The sequence below is a fragment of the Eriocheir sinensis genome, chromosome 42 (genome assembly GCF_024679095.1).
Source record: "Eriocheir sinensis breed Jianghai 21 chromosome 42, ASM2467909v1, whole genome shotgun sequence".
Taxonomy (NCBI): domain Eukaryota; kingdom Metazoa; phylum Arthropoda; class Malacostraca; order Decapoda; family Varunidae; genus Eriocheir; species Eriocheir sinensis.
The window spans coordinates 3,579,557-3,603,317 of NC_066550.1; the positions used below are offsets into that span (position 1 = coordinate 3,579,557).

At 44.3% G+C, this 23,761-nt stretch overlaps 1 protein-coding gene across 4 annotated transcripts in view; it reads right to left on the minus strand.

Annotated features, from left to right (window-relative positions):
• LOC127009832 (dynein axonemal intermediate chain 4-like) overlaps positions 1 to 23,761 on the minus strand; it is a 245,308-nt gene that overhangs the window by 152,807 nt on the left and 68,740 nt on the right. For all 4 annotated transcript variants that reach the window (XM_050883195.1, XM_050883194.1, XM_050883193.1 and 1 more), the window contains exons 4-7: positions 20,063 to 20,126; positions 14,902 to 14,996; positions 12,494 to 12,692; positions 10,572 to 10,687 (exon numbers count right to left, since the gene is read on the minus strand). In XM_050883195.1, the coding sequence (XP_050739152.1) occupies positions 10,572 to 10,687; positions 12,494 to 12,692; positions 14,902 to 14,996; positions 20,063 to 20,126 (474 nt within the window). The remainder of the gene's footprint in view (positions 1 to 10,571; positions 10,688 to 12,493; positions 12,693 to 14,901; positions 14,997 to 20,062; positions 20,127 to 23,761) is intronic.

A 23,761-nucleotide genomic window follows, 5' to 3' on the forward strand; every position in this document is an offset into this window, starting at 1 on the left:
CCTCTGACCCCCTCCTCGCTAGCCTCCTGGTGATAAGACTGCCACTCCTGTGCGATCTGTTGCCCGCCTAGCTGTCGTCTGAGTAAAGTAATCATTCGGTACTCGGTTTACTCGGTTTTGAAGAGTAATCAAAACCGAATTATTCCGTTTGCAGAAATTACTCGGTTCCCCCATCCCTAGAAAGAGGAATTTAAGAGGTAGGAGACCGTCAGTAAGAGGAGAGGAATTGATGAGACGAAGAGCCTTGCCCCGTTCACACTGTGCCGAGTCTGGGCCACGACAACCCAACGACTCGGAGTATACGAGCTAGGTCTTGCGTCTGAAATGTTGATGTGAAAGGGTTGCACATGGTCGGAAAGAGGTCTAGAAACGATCGCCGGATGCTGATTCGGCACAGTGTGAAGGGGGCCTAAAAGTAGCTGGGTTCTTGTGGCCCAGAGTTGGCACAGTGTGAACGGGGTTTTAATGCCGCTTTCCAGTCGTCTGGTACGCACCCTCCATCCTGGTAACCGGCAATACCACCGCCTCACAGTCGTTGTTTTCGTGGTATCGGCGACTACCAACATGGTGACGATCATGACACGACGAAAGCTGGGCCCATACTTATAAAGAAATTAGGCGTTTGACTTATGTCTCGCCTCAGTGACGAGTTTTCACCCTAGCTGGGGCTCCAGCCGCCATGGGTAGTGGGGAACGTAAAGTTGCCAACAACGGCGAGTTAGCTCGAAAGATCAGTTATATGAAAATTAATGGGTAAGAATACCTTAAAATGGTTTAAGTATTGAATAGAAGTACATCATATCCATTATAATAGGGTTTTGTAAGACTATAGTGAGCTTTTGAATGTAAAACGATTTTGATGAGGCACGCTGGCTGTCTGGCAACACCCGGCAATGTTTACATTTGAAGGTAGATGCCTCAGACGAAGACCCAGGGCTTATGCCTGCCCCAAGGCCAAGAAAATAAGAGGTCCTTTCAACGATGTTACCAACATTTTCTGATGTGCGCATGGCCATGACGTCGCTGGAAGTTGAGGGTCCAGCCCCGCGCGGCCGCGCCAAATCTGCTGGTCAGTGTCGACTGGACACGCGTGACAAGCTTTCACCCGCTTCAGTTTTCTATGCGCCGCGCGAGGTAATGCGCGTAGTTCGCAGAGTCCGTGGCCAAGTGACCCTGCCACGGCCAAAAGACAAGTTACTGCGAACGTTTTTTCAGCATGCCATCCCACTGTGCTGTTCAGGGATGCAGAACTACTCGTGTCAAGGGGAGTGCAGTTATCTCTCTCTTTTTTTATTTTATTTTTTTTTATTTTTACGTCGTAGCCTATTGCGCCGGTAGGCTTCTTCCCGGCGGATCCTGATGGTCGGTCCAAGGCTTCTTCCCGGTGGGGCCTGTTGGTCGGCCCAGCCCGTTCTGGCGCAGGCGAGTGTTTATAGTGGCGCCATCTTGTACTGGCTCATGCTGCCCTCCCGGAGCACATCTTTAATCCTAGAATCTAGAGTCCGGGTTGATAGGTGGTCTTCTGGACAGCATGTAGGTAGTTTTAAGCCACTCGGCGGCGGCTGAAAAATCCCAAATTGGTGGCACCGGTCGGGGATTGAACTCGCGTCCTCCTGTACGCGGGGCCGTCTTGCTATCCATTCAGCCACCGCCTGCCCAATGTCAATGTCTTTACCAATGTCAATATAAGGAATGTCGGACACGCGCATCGGGGGGGGAGGGAGTATGAGGAAGGGATGGGAGGTTTAGCTGTGACGTATAATGGGGTAGCGATGACAGAAAATGATGAAGTAATGATTGAGTAGAGACTACAGTAAAATGTCAACTTTTAACGTTTATTTAGTTCTTACATTAAATTTTTGTTACCACACTCAATGTAATGTTATAGGTTGATTTTTTATTGGGAAGACTTGGTAATAGGTTAATTTTCATGACGATCAAGAATCGATCGATTTAACAATTCGTTTATGAAAAGTTAGATTGGAAAACTGGTTTAACGATAGACTTATATGGTTTCCTTGCTCTTCACATGGGTTTCATAATTCAGTAAACATGAGGATAAGATAGGACATCTACTACTACAACAATTATAGTTATAAAACTCTTTGAGCTCACTCATTTATTACAACCATAGGCGGCGGGGGAGGGTGGCTTTTAGTGCTTGAGCCGCAGATCTTTCATCAAAAGCCCCAGATCTTTTTTTAAGGTTTTAAGGTGTTAAGATATTTGTTTTTTACTTAATTCATTATACAGTAACTTGATTCTAGTGTAGGACGTATAATAAATTAATTTTGTCATTATACCAAAGTCCCTTAAGTCCCCAGAAGTCACTATCTATGTTTTATTTTTTTATTTTTTTCCCAGGGGAGCATACAACCGGACCCCTCCCCTTTGTCAGACAGGGTTTAACGGCCGCTTTCACAGTCGTTTTGTTTCTGTTGATCGTTACCAATGGCGGCAATCGCCGCTTTTGAATTTCCACTAAAAACTGGCCGATGGGGTAGTGGCGGTTGCGGGGTTAGCCTAGCCCTGCACCTTGCCACACACTCTCAACACCTCTCGCTTCCTCTGCAGCCGCCACTACCCCATCGGCCAGTTTCACGTGGAAAACTATAGCGTCGATCGGCGCCATTGGTAACGATCAAAACAAACAAAACGACTGTGAAAGTGGCCCTAAGTCCCCGATGTCTACAATGTCTGGCATCGCCCCTGATGACAGCAGAGGATACTATCTGATGTTGCACCAGACAGGCTATATTAGTGACAACACTGTCATAGTAATATATATATATATATATATATATATATATATATATATATATATATATATATATATATATGTGCAGTTTATATATATATATATATAAACTGCACAAGTGTTGGGCATGGCGTCGATGGGGAAAAGTATCGCGATGGCGAGTGGACACGACCCCAACACCACACACGCCCGTGACTTTAGAGCGACTGAGCTCTCAGGTCTCAGCTCAGTGTCAGTGTTACCAAATCGTCAGGACGAAAAATAATGTGCTAGACGTGCTGTGGATATATGCTCGCTCTTCCCAAAATGTGCTAAATGTAATAATAAATTATGCTAAAATTATGCTGACTCATTATTAGCTAATCATAAACCAAAAGATATATTAAAACAACAATGACACAGAGACCCCTCTGTGTGTGCTCAGCGCATCACAAAGGTGATTGTCTCTGGAATGGAGGCATACATTCCTCGTTCTTTCTCTACTCCTCACGCTAAAAAGCCTTGGTTTAATCACACTTGTTCTCGTGCTGTCAATGATAGAGAGGCAGCTCACAAAAGGTACCAGAGCCTTCAAACTAATGCTAATTATGAACTTTACATCTCTACCCGAAATCGTGCCAAATCTATTCTCTGACTAACCAAAAATTCTTTCATTTATGCCTGGCGTCCTATATATAGTCCTATATATAGAAAATTGGGATATTATAGAAAACGGAATTTGGTGATCTCACATTCCTTACTGATGTTTGGGCTCTTAACCAGGCAGTACCCCTTGAGATCTGGTGTCAGGATATCTGTTGCACAGCATCTTAAAGTTAAGGAATTTTGACATTTCATTTTTTCGCCATGGCATCCACAAGTAGGTGAGTGTTGTCTCTACATACTTTTGTGTAATATTCTTTACTTGATGTTAAATAACATCTAAAGAGTGTATCTTACTTCCATTACATTTTGAACGTTGTAACTTAAAAAGAACTTGTAAAACAGCAGGTCCAAATTATAGTGTACTACATGTAGGTCACTAGGAACATCTGGTATATAAGATAATATATATTCCTTCGTAATCTACGTCTCACATATTTGCTGTAATTGTTAACCAGTGTTTAATTAGGCTATACTATAGCCTAATATTGGGCATAACAATACATTTTATATTACATCAGATTTTCAGTGGATTCAAATCGAGTTGATTCTTAAAGTCTACTAACCCAGCCAAGCTAACTGACCTCCTAAGCATAGCTGAATCAAGTAATTCAGGAGAAAAGATTGTTATCTCCATTTTACCCCCTAATAACGCTACTGGTTAAATTACTGATGAGGATTCTGGTGACGAGGATGGAGGAGGAACTACGAACAACTTGCCCGGAAGTATGATTCGAGCACCTGCTGCTTTGGATGATGAAAACCCCATTGAGGATGAAGAAAATTAACCAAAGAAAAAGAAAAAGAAAGCTTGTGACATATTCTAATGATGTAGCAATCAACAATGCTTGGCAACTGCACAAATGGACCGTATTGGCTATACAGGCAGCGCCACACGTGGCCACTCAGTGAACTGTCAAAGCAGAACTTTCCATAGAACTCAAGTTCTGTACTAGAGTGCGTCTGAGGCTGCCTCCAGGATACAAGGCCTTGGATCCAAGCCAACGACTGCACACACTTTACTCCTACCCGATTTCCTGACTCTACTATTTGACATGGAGAAAAACTGAAATCGGCTAGGATTGAAGTGTGTGCAATCATCGGCTTGGGGCGATGGCGGCATCATGGCCGTGTAACCCTGAGACAGCCTCAGACGCACTCTAGTCTATAACTTGAACTCTATTGAAAATTCAGTTTGGAGTTGAGTGGCCACATTTGGCGCTGCCTATGTAGCCAATACGGTCCATTATGTGAGGGTAAGGATGCCATGGACCTCCTTTCTTTTAGGCGCAGCATTGCACGCTTCTACCTGGAGCGCTATGCAAATCCAGGCCCTGGCAAACGGGGAAAACCTAGAGCTAGAGCAGATGAGGCTAGATATGACATGCATGCACATTGGGTTGTTCCACAATGTTGTCAGACACGTTGTGCTCACTGCCATATGAAAACAACATCCAGATGTGAGAAGTGCGATAGAGGTCTTCATGTGAAATGTTTCAAGGAATACCACACTCAGTAATATGCTACAGGAGTCATATTCTCGAGGAGAGAGAGATTATAAAATATTTGTTAAATTTCATCAATACCCAGTATCATGATAACGTAAACAATTTTGAAAGGAAGTGCAATGCAAAAAAATAAAAATTATGTGGATTTTCCTAGTGACCTACATATAGGACGCCCTATATTTTCACAATGAAGACAGTTTTTGGCAACAAAGGAACATCTATGCAATAAGTGAGTCTAATTAACCTTACAGGGAATGATTTACATCAATATCTTAACAATGCTGAGTTTAGGCATAAATGGGTTAATAGAAAATGCCAAAACCTTGCTTTCTCTAACTCTTCCCGTGACTTCTGGCATCTAGCCAAAAACATCTCCTCCAACTTCACTTCTTCTTCTTTCCCTCCACTCCTCAGTCCTGACGGCAACACTGCCGTCTCACCTATCTCTAAGGCTGAACTCTTCTCTCAAACTTTTTCTAAAAGCTCCACTCTGGACGATTCTGGGCATATTCCTCCTACTCATCCCCCCTCTGACTCCTTTATGCCTGTTAAAAAGATTCTTCAAAATTATGTTTTCTATGCCCTCTCTGGCCTCAATCCTCAGAAGGCTTATGGACCTGATGGAGTGTCTCCTATTGTCCTTAAAAACTGTGCCTCCGTGCTGTCACCCTGCCTGGTCAAACTCTTTCGACTCTGCCTGTCAACATCTACCTTTCCTTCTTGCTGGAAGTATGCCTTCATACAGCCTGTGCCTAAGAAGGGTGACCACTCCAATCCCTTAAACTACCGTCCTATAGCTTTACTTTCTTGTCTATCTAAAGCTTTTGAATCAATCCTTAACCGGAAGATTCAAAAGCACCTTTCCACTTCTGACCTTCTATCTGATCGCCAGTATGGGTTCCGCAAGGGGCGTTCTACTGGTGATCTCCTAGCCTTCTTAATTGACTCTTGGTCATCCTCTCTTAGCCGTTTCGGTGAAACCTTTGCTATTGCGCTGGACATATCAAAAGCTTTTGATAGGGTCTGGCACAAATCTTTGCTTTCCAAACTACCCTTCTACGGTTTCTATCCTTCTCTCTGTACCTTTATCTCCAGTTTCCTTTCTGACCGTTCTATTTCTGCCGTGGTAGACGGTCACTGTTCTTCCCCTAAATCTATTAACAGTGGTGTCCCACAGGGTTCTGTCCTATCTCCCACTCTTTTTCTGTTGTTCATTGATGATCTTCTTTCCAAAACGAACTGTCCTATCCATTCCTACGCCGATGATTCCACTCTGCATTACTCAACTTCTTTTAATAGAAGACCCACCCTACAGGAACTTAACGACTCAAGGCTGGAGGCTGCAGAACGCTTAGCCTCAGACCTTACTATAATTTCCGATTGGGACAAGAGGAACCTGGTGTCCTTCAAAGCCTCAAAAACACAGTTTCTCCACCTATCCACTCGACACAATCTTCCAAACAACTATCCCCTATTCTTTGACAACACCCAGCTATCATCTTCCTCAACACTAAACATCCTCGGTCTATCCTTAACTCAAAATCTCAACTGGAAACTTCATATCTCATCTCTTACTAAATCAGCTTCCTCGAGGCAGGGCGTTCTGTACCGTCTCCGCCAGTTCTTCTCCCCTGCACAGTCACTGTCCATATACAGGGGCCTTGTCCGCCCTCGTATGGAGTATGCATCTCATGTGTGGGGGGGCTCCACTCACACAGCTCTTCTGGACAGAGTGGAGGCGAAGGCTCTTCGTCTCATCAGTTCTCCTCATACTGATAGTCTTCTACCTCTTAAATTCCGCCGCAATGTTGCCTCTCTTTCTATCTTCTATCGATATTTCCACGCTGACTGCTCTTCTGAACTTACTAACTGCATGCCTCCCCCCCTCCCGCGGCCCCGCTGCACTCGACTTTCTACTCATGCTCATCCCTATACTGTCCAAACCCCTTATGCAAGAGTTAACCAGCATCATCACTCTTTCATCCCTCACGCTGGTAAACTCTGGAACAATCTTCCTTCATCTGTATTTCCTCCTGCCTACGACTTGAACTCTTTCAAGAGGAGGGTATCAGGACATCTCTCCTCCCGTATTTGATCTTGCTTTCGGCCACCTCTTTTGTTTCTTTTTTATGAACAGCGAGTAGCGGGCTTCTTTTTATTATTGTTTTCTTTTTTTGTGTGCCCTTGAGCTGCCTCCTTTGTTGTAAAAAAAAAATGCATGTTACTTAACATACTTTAATGGAAACATAATTGGTATATCTTTCTCTGTTGCGCTAGACAAATCGAAAGCCTTCGATAGAGTCTGGCACAAGTCTTTGCTTTCTAAACTGCCCTCTTTCGGATTCTATCCCTCTCTCTGTTCCTTTATCTCCAGTTTCCTTTCCGGCCCGTCTATCTCTGCGGTGGTAGACGGTCACTGTTCTTCCTCTAAACCTATCAACAGTGGTGTTCCACAGGGCTTTGTCCTATCACCAACTCTCTTCCTGTTATTCATCAATGATCTTTCCATAACAAACTGTCCTGTCCACTCATACGCCGACGACTCCACTCTGCATTATTCAACTTCTTTCAATAGAAGGCCATCCCAACAGAAAGTACACGACTCCAGACTGGAGGCTGCAGAACGCTTAACCTCAGACCTTGCTATCATTTCCGATTGGGGTAGAAGGAACCTTGTGTCCTTCAGTGCCTCAAAAATTCAATTTCTCCACCTATCTAATCGACACAATCTTCTAAACACCTATCCCCTATACTTCGACAACACTCATCTGTCACCTTCTTCAACACTAAATATCCTCGGTCTATCCCTAACTCAAAATCTCAACTGGAAACTTCACATCTCCTCTCTCGCTAAATCAGCTTCCTCGAGGTTGGGCGTTCTGTATCGTCTCCGCCAGTTCTTCTCCCCCGCGCAGTTGCTATCCATATACAGGGGCCTTGTCCGCCCTCGTATGGAGCATGCATCTCACACAGCTCTTCTGGACAGAGTGGAGTCTAAGGCTCTTCGTCTCATCAGCTCTCCTCCTTCTACTGATAGTTTTCTACCTCTTAAATTCCGTCGCGATGTTGCCTCTCTTTCTATCTTCTATCGCTATTTTCACGCTGACTGCTCTTCTGAACTTGCTAACTGCATGCCTCCCCCCCTCCCGCGGCCCCGCTGCACACGACTTTCTACTCATGCTCATCCCTAGCAGACTTCACATTTATTCTTTACATTATAGGGCTGATTTCATTATATGTATGCCCTATGCATACATATTAGGCTATTTAGAATAAAACAAGAGTTTGACCAAGAAGGCATAACAGGTAAATAATGGTGACAAATATTGAAGTCCTCCCTTCTCCTTTGCTGTGTACTTTTTCAACAATAAACAAACAATCAGTCAAATTGAAATGCTCAGCAGGACGTTTACTGGTCAGCAGATGAAGTGAGTTCACATCATTCAAATTCTTCTGTTTTTTTCTCATTTCACCATTGAAGCCCTGCAACGTGTTGCTGTATTGTTTAATACTTTTGGTTAAAATGTTGCAGGAATAGGCGTATTATTTTCAAGACACAGATTATGTTTTCATGGGCAATATATGACTATTTTTTTGTAGAGATAGCTTTTTTTCTGCGCAAAACAGTAAAAAAAAACTACTATTAGGGAGGAATACTAGTTCCCCGTAGCACACTCCGCCCCGCTCTGCCGTTCACACCCGTCGGTAAAGATTCGTGTTAGTACCGCGCCAGTATTTCATTACCTACCTCAGAGTTGTCCAAACTGGGGTCCGCGTACACCTGGGGGTACGCAACATAGATCAAAGGGGTACTTGAAAAGACGATGAACACACACACACACACACACACACACACACACACAGCAGGAACTTCCCATGTTCTATGAAGGAAAGGAGAGAGGGAGGGACGGGTACCTAGGAAGGACGTGTAATGTACGTGTACCTAAATATATTATAATATAATATTAATATAATATAACATAATTGAGTTTAATCAACAATGGGGTACGTAACAGTAGGAGAAGGTAATAAAGGCTACAATAGGCGAAAAAGTTTGGACAGCACTGACTTACCTTATGAAACACTAACTCTTCATATATCTTTTCTACAAACGTTCAACAATCATGGAAACGCTTTCAAAATCAAATTCAAGGACTATTTATTGTTGAAAATAGGGGATAATATTCACGAAAGCGGAGCCTCTTTTGGCGGCGGCCGCGGCGACTGACGACGGTGCCGCCGCTGCGGGTGCCGACGCCGCAGCCACAAAATAGCTCGCAGAGGGTTTAGGGTGGGGAAGCATATTTAAACTACTCCAACCGAACTTTACGACCTGCTAACGGGGGGACTTCGCCCCCCTCGCCCCCTCTTCTAACCAGGGGGCTGCGCCCCCCCTGGACCCCCCCCCACATGTATTTGCGACTTATATTTGCGTTGAGGTATTTCTCGCAACACCGACTGCACCGTCGCCGCGGCCACCGCCAGAGGAGGCTGCGCTTTCGTGAAAATTATCCCCTATTTTCAACAATAAATAATCCTTAAATTGGATTAGAAAGCGTTTCCATGATTGTTGAACATTTGTAGAAAAGACGTCTGAAGAGCTAGTGATGTTTCATAAGGTAGTCAATGAAATACTGGCACGGTACTAAAACGAATCTTAACCCACCCGTTTTCTATGCGAGCGAGCGAGTGAGGTCTCTCTCTCTCTCTCTCTCTCTCTCTCTCTCTCTCTCTCTCTCTCTCTCTCTCTCTCAATAGTCACGAATTATTTTTTAAATAAACCAACCCCGACGTGTAACCTTACGGCTAACGGGGGGGGGGGGGGGTTCTGCCCCCCTCGATCCTCCCCACCCCACCCTTTGAACATTTTCTAGACCATTTCCGATGCTCAATAGATTAATTTGAATACACCGAGGTATAAACAATATAGAATATATGTCCCTTGTGCTTCACAGACCACGCCTACTCCTACATATTAACCATACTTTTTTTTTTACATGTATTTAAAGAAATAATATGACCACTTGGGCGCAAAAATTTGTGTTATTTACTAATTAATTGCATTAGTAGGTTCCATCGGGGAGCCCCTCCGGCTACCAGAGCTGCGTTACTAGAGATTCCAATCTGGTACTGATGCAAACAAACAGCGCCGCGAAAGACGATTGTGAAAGCGGATTTCTTGTTAGTAACGGCGATTACCACTCATTGGCAATGATCAATACAAACGAAAGTGACTGTGAAATCGGCCCTTACTCTATCCTGTCCAAAAGGGAGCCGCCCCCACACGTGAGATGCATATGGTTTGATTGTATATGGTTCGCAACTGTGCGGGGGAAAAGAACTGCCTGAGAAGATACAGAACGACCAACCTCGAGGAAGCTGATTTAGTGAGAGAAGAGATGTGAAGTTTCCAGTTAAGATTTTGAGTTAGGATGTTTAGTGAAGGTGACAGCTGAGTGTTGTCGAAGAATAGGGGATAGGTGTTTGAAAGATTGTGTCGAGTTGATAGGTGGAGAAATTGAGTTTTTGAAGCGTTGAAGGTGAAGGACACCAGGTTCCTCCTGCCCCAATCGGAAATGATACCATAATTAAATCTGCAATCCTACCCCAAAACAACTTTATATATTATTTTATTTCAGGTTCCTCATTATACAAACACTTACCGGGGACGTCTTGAGGAAAGTAAGGCTGTTGACACGCTGTTCCTTTGTGGCCTTTGAGTCATAGCGCCACAACAGCCGGGTACTCGCCTTGTTACACGACATGCTGAACTTACGGCCTATGGAGGAGGAGAAAAAGCAAACAAATGAAATGAAAAAGAAAAATATGAAGAAGAAAAAAGAAGAAGAAGAGGGTGGAAGAAGATCACGAGTAGAAGATGTTTAGGAGGAGGAGGAAAAGGAGGAAGAGGAGAGGGGCGACGAAGGAAGGAGGAGGAGGAGGAGGTATATGAAATAATGAGTATGAAAAGGAATAATAAAGGAGAAATAAAGAGGACATGAATATACCGTAGCGTCCTTATTTTGGGGAGAACATTCACTTTTTCCATTGAGGCAGTTTCCCGGGTTTGATGGCTTGGTGAAAACGTCCGTGTTGAAGGTGTTGCCGTCCTACTTCACTAGTATATCCATGAAAGGCATGGTGCCGTTGGTGCTTTTTTCTACAGTGAAGGTGAGCCCCGAGGCCTTTTGGGCATGGGTTCTCAGTAGTTCGGCGTCTTCTTCTGTTCCAGTCTTGATAAAGATATCGATATATCTGCAGCATATATCAGGCTTATGTGTGTTCTTGAAGGTTTCTTCCTCAATTAAATGGAGAAAATAGCAAAGAGGACACCAAGCGGGGAGCCCATTGCCACTCCGTCGATTTGCTGGTGTCTACATAATTCCGCGTGGACATATGAAGGTCCTTGGTGCAACATTCGAGCACCCCACGCATTACTTATTCTGGGATGTCAAGGTTGGGGGTGGAGTCGTTGTGGTATATGCGGTTCATGATATAATCGATGGCTCGGTCGACTGGCACATTCGTGAAGAGTGCCTCTACATCCAGGGAGACGACGATACCGGAACTACCCTTGGCCTTCAGGAGGTCGAGGGAATCTGTCGAGGATTTCAAGGTGTACGCGTCCGGGGTATAGGGGTCAGGATTGCGCATAATTTCTTAGCAATGTTATAGGTGGGCGTGGGAATTTGTGATATGGGCCTGAGCTGGTTGCCTGGTTTGTGTGTTTTTACATTACCGTAGCAATAGCCCATTGTGTACTCCAGCCACCTTCTCAATGGAAAATAATAAATGGTGAGCTACTTGTGGAAAATTAGACGTAGTATCCGAGTAGACACTTCCATGGTATGAAATTTTCCGAGACATCAATGTCCTCGCCACACGCATGAATAGACTGTACCGTTTCAGTCAGCAAGCCTCCAAACACGTTTACTTTGGTCTTGGTCCAGGAGGCCTTTAGTCCCAAGGGGGTTGCCTCCTCGCACAGTTTCTCCAGAGCCAACACCAGAACTTCCAGCCACTCCGCAAAGATTACTGAATCATTGGCGAAAGCAAGGTCAGTGACCGGGCTATTGCCAATGAATGCTCCACAATGACTCTCGTCCACAACTCTGCCTAGTACCCAGTCCATACAAGTGTTGAAAAGAGATGCGACAAGGACACAACCCTGCCTCACTTTTGCATCCACGGAAAAGAAGCTGGACAAGCACCCCACACACACACATACACACACAATTAACAGCACTGTCAGTCCCAGAATACAGGCCATTCAGCAAACTAATAGTCAATCTGTTGATTCCCTTTAATTACATAATGATAGTTATGATGATAATGATGATGGTGATGATGGCAATGATTATGGTGATATGAACGAAAAAGAAGATAAATAAAGGCTACCAAGGCCATCTACCATCAAATATGGAGATAATGCAGCTGTGCCAACTTAACCTTGTGGCCAGCTAGCCCCGGTCTCCTTTATGGTCGAAAAACAATGAAAACACAAAAGGAAAATAAAGCTGAGAATTACTGGCAACCACTGCGGCATATCACCCCCACATCTACGAGAGACGTCACTTGTACTCACGTTCCTTCACCTGGTGTTGTCCGCTTATGAATTCATGCATCAGTCGTATGTTCTTCGAAGAGGACAACTGACGTTCCACCCACCCTAGTGCTCGTAACAGGCCGACAGACTCCACCCCGCGTGCTGGACCACTTCCACCATCTCCTCCCCCTCCACTAACTCCATCACCTCCGTCATGACTCCCCGTCTGGAAGCAGAGCTAAGGAAAGGGGTTGAGTTGTAGGGTTGCTTTTATTTTTGCTTTTTGTTATTGTTGTTGCTATATTTTCACTGTTGTGTATTACTTTGGATATTTACTGTTACTGCCTGTATTGCCACTCTCACGATAACAACACTAATAACTACTACAACTGTTACTACTTTTGTTCCTCCTCCTCCTCCTCTTCCTCCCCTCGAACTCCTTCGAACAAAGTCGTCCGCCATTGGAAGTTTTCCTGAAGGAGTCAGCGCGAAAACAAAATTCCCTTAAAAACCGCATTGATCGCCACTTTGCTGCGTCAAGGTTGAGCTGAACGCAACCGCGCGTACGTCCAAAAGAGCTTTATTTTTTTACGTAGTGTGGCTGAGGAATCAATTAAATCACTGAAGCAGGCAGCCTAGTAGTGAGCAAAACAGGCTTTCTGCTGTCTGCTTTTCCATGTTTTATGTTTTGTCAATTTCCTCCTCCTCCTCCTACTTCTACTACAACTACTACTACTACAACTACTTCTACGTCTACTACTACTACTGGCAATACATACTGTAAAATCAGAGGGTTACAGGGGTAAGAATAAAGTTAGGGACATAAAAGAGTAGCCAGTCCTTCTCCGCAGCCATTACTCAGCTTTACGCACCAACCCTGGTGCCCTACGCATACTTGAAGAGAAACAATATCTGCCTGTATTGCTTGTTTAGGTTTCTTTATTGAATGCAAAAGCTTAATTTGATGAGACTCAGTGAGCCAGGCAGCGCGCTCCTCCATTTGACAAGTTCAAGATCATCAGAACTGTCAACCTCAGACCTCCTACCATCATTTTCCCCCAATTAATAACTACAAATAGAGCATTGCCAATTTAAATATCATTAAAAAATTACGTTATTAAAAATAACTCCACCTTTTGTGTGTGAAAGAAAAAGTTAATTTCGATGATTTTGGAAATTATATTCATCTGTTTATTGCATCGGTCAGTACCCGACAGGGCTAGCAGCCGCTGGCCCGTGATATGGGTGACTTGTCATGCCCAAAGTCACTTATACCAAGTCAAGTCATACGCAGCTTTGTGGGAGACACGGCAGAGGCGTGGCTTATGCGTGACGCTGCTTGGTGCCAAACTGGAGAATGTAGAAACTGGGATTTAGAGAAAACGAAGAAAGGCGGTCTAATTTAAATCAATCACTTCAACATACCCCCCCCCCCCCCCCCCACACACACACACACACACCTAACAACGCCGTTTGTAGGCATTGGAATTACAGTCACGCATAGCACAATAAAAAGGCATATTTTTAAGTCAGTGGCTTGCCTGAACGCGCGGTGAAAGAAGGCGAGCATGCACATCCAAAGTGCACACACGGCCGCAACTTTAGTCACCCGTGAACTGGCGCGTTTTTTTATTCAAGTGACGTCATCCAGCTGCTCCGCCCCAAACCGCCCCTGACAGTTTTGAAGGCAGTGACTTGACTTGATATAAGTGACTTTGGTCATGCCGGCTTTGTTGACTCTATCCTTCCTACCTAAACGAACTCTTTAGGGAGCCGAAGATGATCGCGGTCAACCTGTAATATGGCCGTTTGAAGATATATTGAAGGAAAATGGATGGTAAGTTTGAAAAATAAGAAAGACAAACACTGGGTATTGTTGTTATTGATGTGTATATTTACTTTTGTCGTTGTTGTTGTTGTTGTTGTTGTTGTTGTTGTTGTTGTTGTTGTCTTTTCTCTTTGGTGTAGTGTTTGTATTTTGTTGTCGTTATTATTAATGTTTTTGTAGTTGTTATTATTCTCATAATTGATACTCATGTTCATTGGCGTTGCATTGTTTGCCGTTACTTTATCATAACCGTTACCGTTAATATTTCAGTGTTGTTGCATTGACCTTTTTCTTTCTGTCTTTCTCAGGGAAAACAATTACATCTTCAATACAATTGTTCATTGATGTAGAAAGACATATATTCAAACTCTGAAGTCATAATGTCACACTAACCTGTACCCATAAGTTATACCTAAATAATAACATAAATTAACCCAACATAATTTAATCTAGCCTAGACTAACCCAGAGCAATAAATCATAGAAAGACAGAAATAGGCTGGGTAAACATAAAGTGACCAAAAGTAACCATTGGAAAGATTACAAATGAATTAGAGATAGCTAACAGTGGTGGCGTAAATGTTGATCATTTTATTACTACAGGTACGATTCCAGCTCACCTTCTTGGTCGCTTTTACGTCGCCGATGTACACCTGGGAGTGAGCTTGCGGCCGTCTTCGTTGCGAACCATCATTCTGTTTGGACAACCGCCGCGCTTGTAGAGAGAAGGAGGAAGCACAATGACACATAAAACAGTTAAGAAAATCAAGAACACATAATATATATATTTTTTTTACAACAAAGGAGGCAGCTCAAGGGCACACACAAAAAAGAAAACAATAATAAAAAAAAAGCCCGCTACTCGCTGCTCCTAAAAAAGAAACAAAAGAGGTGGCCGAAAGCAAGGTCAAATACGGGAGGAGAGATGTCCTGATACCCTCCTCTTGAAAGAGTTCAAGTCGTAGGCAGGAGGAAATACAGATGAAGGAAGATTGTTCCAGCGTTTACCAGCGTGAGGGATGAAAGAGTGATGATGCTGGTTAACTCTTGCATAAGGGGTTTGGACAGTATAGGGATGAGCATGAGTAGAAAGTCGAGTGCAGCGGGGCCGCGGGAGGGGGGGAGGCATGCAGTTAGCAAGTTCAGAAGAGCAGTCAGCGTGGAAATATCGATAGAAGATAGAAAGAGAGGCAACATTGCGGCGGAATTTATGAGGTAGAAGACTATCAGTATGAGGAGGAGAGCTGATGAGACGAAGAGCCTTAGACTCCACTCTGTCCAGAAGAGCTGTGTGAGTGGAGCCCCCCTACACATGAGATGCATACTCCATACGAGGGCGGATAAGGCCCCTGTATATGGACAGCAACTGTGCGGGGGAGAAGAACTGGCGGAGACGGTACAGAACGCCCAGCCTAGAGGAAGCTGATTTGGTAAGAGATGAGATATGAAGTTTCCAGTTGAGATTTTGAGTTAAGGATAGACCGAGGATGTTTAGTGTTGAGGAAGGTGATAGCTGGGTGTTGTCAAAGAATAGAGGATAGTTGTTTGGAAGACTGTGTCGAGTGGATAGGTGGAGAAACTGTGTTTTTGAGGCGTTGAAGGACACCAAGTTCCTCTTGCCCCAATCGAAAATAATAGTAAGGTCTGAGCCAAAGCGTTCTGCAACCTCCAGCCTCGAGTCGTTAAGTTCCTGTAGGGTGGGTCTTCTATTAAAAGAAGTTGAGTAATGCAGAGTGGAATCATCATATTAATATTATATATAGGAAAGTATGTAAAATACGAATATTAAGAAAACAAAGAAGAGAGAGAAAATATTAAACGAATATTGTCATGAACTCCTCATTCCAAGAAATAGCCGAGTGGAATTTTCCATTTTCTTACTCTCCAACGGGTCATATGTACAGCAAGAGCAAGAGTGGGCGGAGCTTATTCAAATAATATTATCGCCTATTGCTGCCGATGCTGAAATATTTTGGGGTGCATGACCCACTATTACTTAGTGCATGGTGTTAGGTTATTAATAAATAATAACCCATAGCCGTAAGGGCGTTAGATTAAGTGTTAATCAGAGCAAGAGATGTCAGTTGTGGCGAGTGCTGGCATCTTGGCCGCCGGGCAAGCCAGGGCGCGCGACCCAGCGAACGTCCGGGTCAGTTCTTCCTGGGGTGTGTGACCTCGATCGCGTCGGACGTGCTTCACTACCTCCCGCTCCACGTTTTTCATCATGGTGGGTCTTCCTACCTCCTGCAGGCATCCACAAGTCACCGCGACTGTGTGCTTCAGGTCAGGAACCCCTAGGAGGTTACGAGAGGCGTGTTGCTGAGAGGTTACGAGAGGCGGCAGGAGGATTTCAGCGTGGGCGTTAGGCCACGTGGCATCCAGGCGGGCTTCAGGCGCGCCCATAAATATAGTGTTCTTGCCTAAGGTATTTTAAGACAGTTAGCTAGGTAGCTGTGTACCTGGATTAATTAATTAGTCCTCATTTCCAGCAGAGTTTTCCTTGTTGTGTTAAATAAAATTTTAAGAGTACGATACAGCAGTTTTTTGCTTTTCCTATGAGAGTGTGATCGGTCGAAATAAAGACGAGAAGGAGCTGTGAGTCTGAAAACTCAATTTTCAGATATTTTAGTTTCTATTTTTTTATTGCTGAGAATCTTCGAGATCTTCAGAAGTCCAGACCTTTTCAAGAACCCCCCCCCATATATATATATATATATATATATATATATATATATATATATATATATATATATATATATATATATATATATATATATATATATATATATATATATATATATATATATATATATATATATATATCTGTCAGTTAAAGACAGTTATATATATATATATATAAATATATATATATATATATATATATATATATATATATATATATATATATATATATATATATATATATCTCAACAAACCACTTGTGCCAGGAATCGAACCTACTTTTGAATATAAATCAAAGCATACCAACCATGCCACCTGATGAGCTAAAGACTTCACGCCAGAGGTTGCATTTAAGCAGCCAACCTGACGCCCCACCTCTTACGAGGAATGAAAGGTAAAGAAGTCCGCTCACGCTCAGGGCAGTCGGAAAGAATTTTAATCAATCCCAGACGACACAACGCCGTGGTATATATATCAAGGAACTGTCTTTAACCGACAGAAAATATATCTCACAAACCACTTGTTAGGAATCGAACCCGTACTTTCTGAATAGAAATCAAGGCGCATACCAACCATGCCACCTGATGAGCTATAAAGTCTTTTAGCTCATCAGGTGGCATGGTTATATGCGCCTTGATTTCTATTCAGAAAGTACGGGTTCGATTCCTGGCACAAGGGTTTGTTGATATATATATATATATATATATATATATATATATATATATATATATATATATATATATATATATATATATATATATATATATATATATATATATATATATATATTAAAATTGATTACTACACAACTGGACAGAGGAGAACCAATTTCGTTTGGAGAAGTTTATTGAGATTGTGATCTTGAAAGAGTTTGTCGTTGGCAGGAGAAAATACTGACAAAGAAGGTTCTTTTATTAATATCCAGCGAAAGTGATAAAATAATAATGATGCTGGTTAAGTCCTGCCGATTCGGTGAAACTTTCTCTGTTGCGATAGACATATCGAAAGCCTTCGATAGAGTCTGGCACCAGTCTTTGTTTTCTAAACTGCCCTCTTTCGGAGTCTATCCCTCTCTCTGTTCCTTTATCTCCAGTTTCCTTTCCGGCCGTTCTATCTCTGCGATTTTTTTTTTTTTTTTTTTTTTTTTTTACAGCAAAGGAGACAGCTCAAGGGCACAAAAAAGTAAAAATTAATAAAAAAAAAAAAGCCCGCTACTCGCTGCTCCTAAAAAGAATCCAAAGAGGTGGCCGAAAGATAAGTCAGTTTCGGGAGGAGAGGTGTCCTGATACCCTCCTCTTGAAAGAGTTCAAGTCGTAGGCAGGAGGAAATACAGATGAAGGAAGATTGTTCCAGAGTTTACCAGCGTGAGGGATGAAAGAGTGAAGATGCTGGTTAACTCTTGCATAAGGGGTTTGGACAGTATAGGGATGAGCATGAGTAGAACGGTCACTGTTCTTCCCCTAAACCTATCAGCAGTGGTGTTCCACAGGGCTCTGTCCTATCACCCACTCCACTCTCTTCCTGTTATTCATCAATGATCTTCTTTCCATAACAAACTCTCCTGTCCACTCATACGCCGACGACTCCACTCTGCATTATTCAACTTCTTTCAATAGAAGGCCATCCCAACAGGAAGTACACGACTCTAGACTGGAGGCTGCAGAACGCTTAACCTCAGACCTTGCTATCATTTCCGATTGGGGCAGAAGGAACCTTGTGTCCTTCAATGCCTCAAAAACTCAATTTCTCCACCTATCAACTCGACACAATCTTCCAAACACCTATCCCCTATTCTTCGACAGCACTCAGCTGTCACCATCTTCAACACTAAACATCCTCGGTCTATCCTTAACTCAAAAGGCGGTGGCTGAATCGACAGAGTAACACCACCGCGTTCAGGAGGACGCGAGTTCAATCCCCGCCCGGTGCCACCAAGCTGGGATTTTTTAGCCGCCGCCGAGTGGCTTAAAACTACCCACATGCTGTCCAGAAGACCACCTATCAACCCGGACTCTAGATTCTAGGATTAAAGATGAGCTCCGGGAGGGCAGCATGAGCCAATGCAAGATGGCGCCACTATAAACACTCGCCTGCGCCAGAACCGACCATCAGGACCTACCGGGAAGAAGCCTTGGGCCGACCATCAGGCCCCACCGGGAAAAAGCCTACCGGCGCTATATACCGCGACGTAAAAAAAAAAAAAAAAAAAAAGAAACTTCACATCTCCTCTCTCGCTAAATCAGCTTCCTCGAGGTTGGGCGTTCTGTATCGTCTCCGCCAGTTCTTCTCCCCCGCGCAGTTGCTATCCATATACAGGGGCCTTGTGCGCCTTCGTATGGAGTATGCATTTCACGTGTGGGGGGCTCCACGCACACAGCTCTTCTGGACAGAGTGGAGTCTAAGGCTCTTCGTCTCATCAGCTCTCCTCCTCCTACTGATAGTCTTCTACCTCTTAAATTCCGTCGCGATGTTGCCTCTCTTTGTATCTTCTATCGATATTTCCACGCTGACTGCTCTTCTGAACTTGCTAACTGCATGCCTCCCCCCCTCCCGTGGCCCCGCTGCACACGACTATCTACTCATGCTCATCCCTATACTGTCCAAACCCCTTATGCAAGAGTTAACCAACATCACTCTTTCATCCCTCACGCTGGTAAACTCTGGAACAATCTTCCTTCATCTGTATTTCCTCCTGCCTACGACTTGAACTCTTTCAAGAGGAGGGTATCAGGACACCTCTCCTCCCGAAATTGACGTTTCTTTCGGCCACGTCTTTTGATTCTTTTTTGGGGGAGCAGCGAGTAGCGGGCTTTTTTTTATTATTGTTTCCTTTTTTTGTGTGCCCTTGAGCTGTCTCCTTTGTTGTAAAAAAAAAAAAAAAGGGGGGAATTGGAAGAGTGCAAGAGTAGAAAATCGTATGAAGCGGGGCCACGGGAAGGCTGAAGACATAAATATTTTAGGGTTGAAAAGCAAAAAATGGTGATAGAAGCAAAGAAAGAGAAAGAAAATAAGAATCGCACAAAGCAAAGAATGAATACGCATACAAGAAGGCGAAGCAGGAGACAGTTGACGCTGGTTAGGGATTCTGCTTAAACTCACCCCTGGCTTTGATCCTCTCGTACTCATCATGCATATCCCACTGCGTCGCCCAGCTGCCCGTCTCCTGTTGGAGGAAGGCAGGAAGGAGCAAATATGATAAAGACAAGGCCAATAGTGTGTTGAATAAGGAAGTAAAGAATAGGCGATGATATTTTTTTCTCACATTTAACAAAATTTATTGAAAAAAAATTCATTATAATATTTTTAAATTAAAATAATAATGAAAACATCTTTAACGTCTTTTACTAACTAACTTATGAGGAGCATACGCCTGGGGGTGCGTCGCTTCACTCACTCGCCGTCCATACTCCCGCCTGTCCCCCCCGAGTAAGCTCCACGCAGCTGCCCTGTCCATCCCAAGTCTCTCTCGTCTTTATCGTCTTTTACTAACTAAATTATGAGGAGCATACGCCTGGGGACGCGTCGCTTCACTCACTCGCCGTCCATACTCCCGGCTGTCCCCCCCGAGTAAGCTCCCACGCAGCTGCTGTGTCTATCCCAAGTCCCTCCCGTCATGATCGGCTGACTTGCCTAAACCTATCAACTGTGGTGTTCCACAGGGTTCTGTCCTATCACCCACTCTCTTCCTGTTATTCATCAATGATCTTTTTCCATAACAAACTGTCCTATCCACTCATACGCTGATGACTCCACTCTGCATTATTCAAATTCTTTCAACAGAAGACCCTCTCAACAGGAATTACAAGACTCCAGACTGGAGGCTGCTGAACGCTTAACCTCAGACCTTGCTATCATTTCCGTTTGGGGTAAAAGGAACCTTGTGTCCTTCAATGCCTCAAAAACCCAATTTCTCCACCTGTCAACTCGACACAATCTGCCAAAAACCTATCCCCTATTCCTCGACAACACCCAGCTGTCACCTTTTCAACACTAAATATCCTCGTTCTATCCTTAGCTCAAAATCTCAACTGGAAACTTCACATCTCCTCTCTTACTAGATCAGCTTCCTCGAGATTGGACGTTCTGTATCGTCTCCGCCAGTTCTTCCCCCCTCGTACAGATGCTTTCCATATATAGGGGCCTTGTTCGCCCTCGTATGGAGTATGCATTTCACGTGTGGGGGGCTCCACTCACACAGCTCTTCTGGACAGGGTGGAGTCTAAGGCTCTTCGTCTCATCAGCTCTCCTCCTCTTACTGACAGCCTTCTACCTCTTAAATTCCGCCGCCATGTTGCTTCTCTTTCTATCTTCTATCGATATTTTCATGCTGACTGCTCTTTTAAACTTACTAACTGCATGCCTCCCCCCCTCCCGCGGCCCCGCTGCACACGACTTTCTACTCATGCTCATCCCTATACCAGCATCTCCATTCTTTCATCCCCTTCACTGGTAAACTTTGGAACAGTCTTCCTTCGTCTGTATTTCCTCCTGCCTATGACTTGACCTCTTCCAAGAAGAGTGTATCAAGACACCTCTCCACCCGAAATTGACCTCTCTTTTGATTACTCTTTACTTTTTACTTTTGTAGGAGCGGCGAGTGGCGGGCTTCTTTTTGTACTCTTTTTGTTGCCCTTGAGCCGCATCCTTTGATGTAAAAAAAAAATAAAGCCATGAGCTTCGAGGGCGTCTCCTCTACTCATGGTTGTCTCGTACAGAAACAACCCTGTGAGCAGGATCGACGTCCACTTGCCCATATAGCCGGAGTTGGCGTTCACGGACTAATCTGGTAACAGGCCTCGATTAAGTTTCACGGAGTAGTCGCTAGTTCGACACGAAGCCATTCCAGCGATACCCAATGATCCTGCGAAGGCATTTGGTACCAAAAGCATCGACACGCCTCTTCAAGTACTTTTTTCAGTGTTCATGTCTCACAGCCATACAGTAAGATAGGAGCACGAGAGCACGTCTCCGCCTGCATAAATATCGACAACGCCATATACTCGTATTGAGCGAGTCCATAACACCGTGGGCCAGCAAAATCTGTCGAGTGAGTTCCTGGTGGGACCCAACATTGTTGTGCACTACGCTACCAAGGTATGTGAAGCTTTTTGGGACCTCGACATTTTCACTACATACGTTAACAGACTGAACTGTGTCATCCAGTAAGCCTCCAAACGAGTGGACTTCGGTTTTGCCCCAGAAAACCTTCAGTCTCAAAGGCTTCGTCTCCTCATGCAGTACTTCGAGAGCCATCACCATAACCTCCAGCGATTCCGCGATTCTGCATCATCAGCAAAAACAAGATCAGTGACCTTGATGGCAGCAACATATGCTCTGCAACGACTTTGATCAGCAACTTTGCCTAATACCCAGTCCATGCAAGTGTTGAAAAGTGATGGAGCAAGGACGCACCCCTGCCTCACTCCTGAATTAACAGGGAAGAAGCCGGAAACGCCTCCCCCACACTTCACAGCACTCTCAGTCCCAGAGTAAAGGCCAGTCATCAGGTCAATAATCCTTGCAGGAATCCCACGGATCCGCAGAATATCCCAGAGTGCCTCACGATGCACTGAGTCAAAAGCCTTCTTGAGATCGACATAGGCTGCGAGCAACCCCTGTCGAAACTTGCGTCGGCGTTCCATGAGGACGCGAAGTGCTAGGATCCGGTCAATTGTTGAGGCCGGGGGTGAACCCGGATTGCTCGGGTCTCTGAAATATTAACAGATGAGATCGAATTCGCATCAGCAGCAGATGAGCGAGCACCGTGCCTGGCACACTGAGCAGTGTAATACCACGAAAACGGGGTATATTCAGAGTTGCCAGCCAGCGGGTGTCACCACCAATCATGTCTTTTGGCCGAAGAAGCTTGCAGTATTCTTTCAATCATCGTAACTTACGTGTGTTTCTCTGGGACTTGTAACAATCACACTTTAATACAATAAGTGATACCAATCCCCCTTTACAGTAAAGAGGAATGGCACCAGACTGCCACATGGCAGACAGGACCGAATGCAACCCACGGATCATGGCTTCACCCCCAGCTTTTAACAATTCTGAGCTGATATCATAGATCCCAGCTGCCTTTCTACACTAAAACTTCCTCACAGCCTCTCTCACTTCCGTAAGAGAGGGTGGAGTTACATCTATTGGGTTCCCTGCCGTGTATAACTGTCCAAAGTACTCGACCCAACGAGCCCTGTACCAATCCTTCTCTTATACTATCTGCCCATCAGCCGTTCGGATAGTACTCATCTGAGAAGTGGATTTGGAGTAGAGCTTCTTCAGAGCTCGAAAGGCAGGTCTAAGGTCGTTGGCATCTAGACAACTCTCGACATCCTTAGCGAGATCTCTATCGTACCTTTCCTTATCCATCCTCAGAAGGGTTCTAGTCCTTAGTGACAGAGTCCTGTATCGCTCCGAGTTCCCAGCCAGCCTGGCAGCACGACTCTCTTCCATATTCTCCAGTGTCTCTGGAGGCAACACCATTTCTAGACCTGAGGCGCTCACCAATGCACTTCTCAGCAGCTTTGAGAGTTTCACGTTTTAGGGTATCCCACAACTCTCCAGGGTCCTCCAAAGTACCAAGCACTTCAAACCAATTTGAGACTCCCACTGCATACTCTCAAGCGCACGCCGGTCCCTCAGTTTCTCAATATGAAACCCTTGGGGGCTGGCTCTTAAAAATGCTGATGAGTATCCTCAGTTTTGCAACAAGTCTGTGGTCGGTATTAAAAATCTCAGCACTCAGGAAAACCCTACAGTTAGAGCGGAGGATCCTCTAACGAGTATTATAAAGGA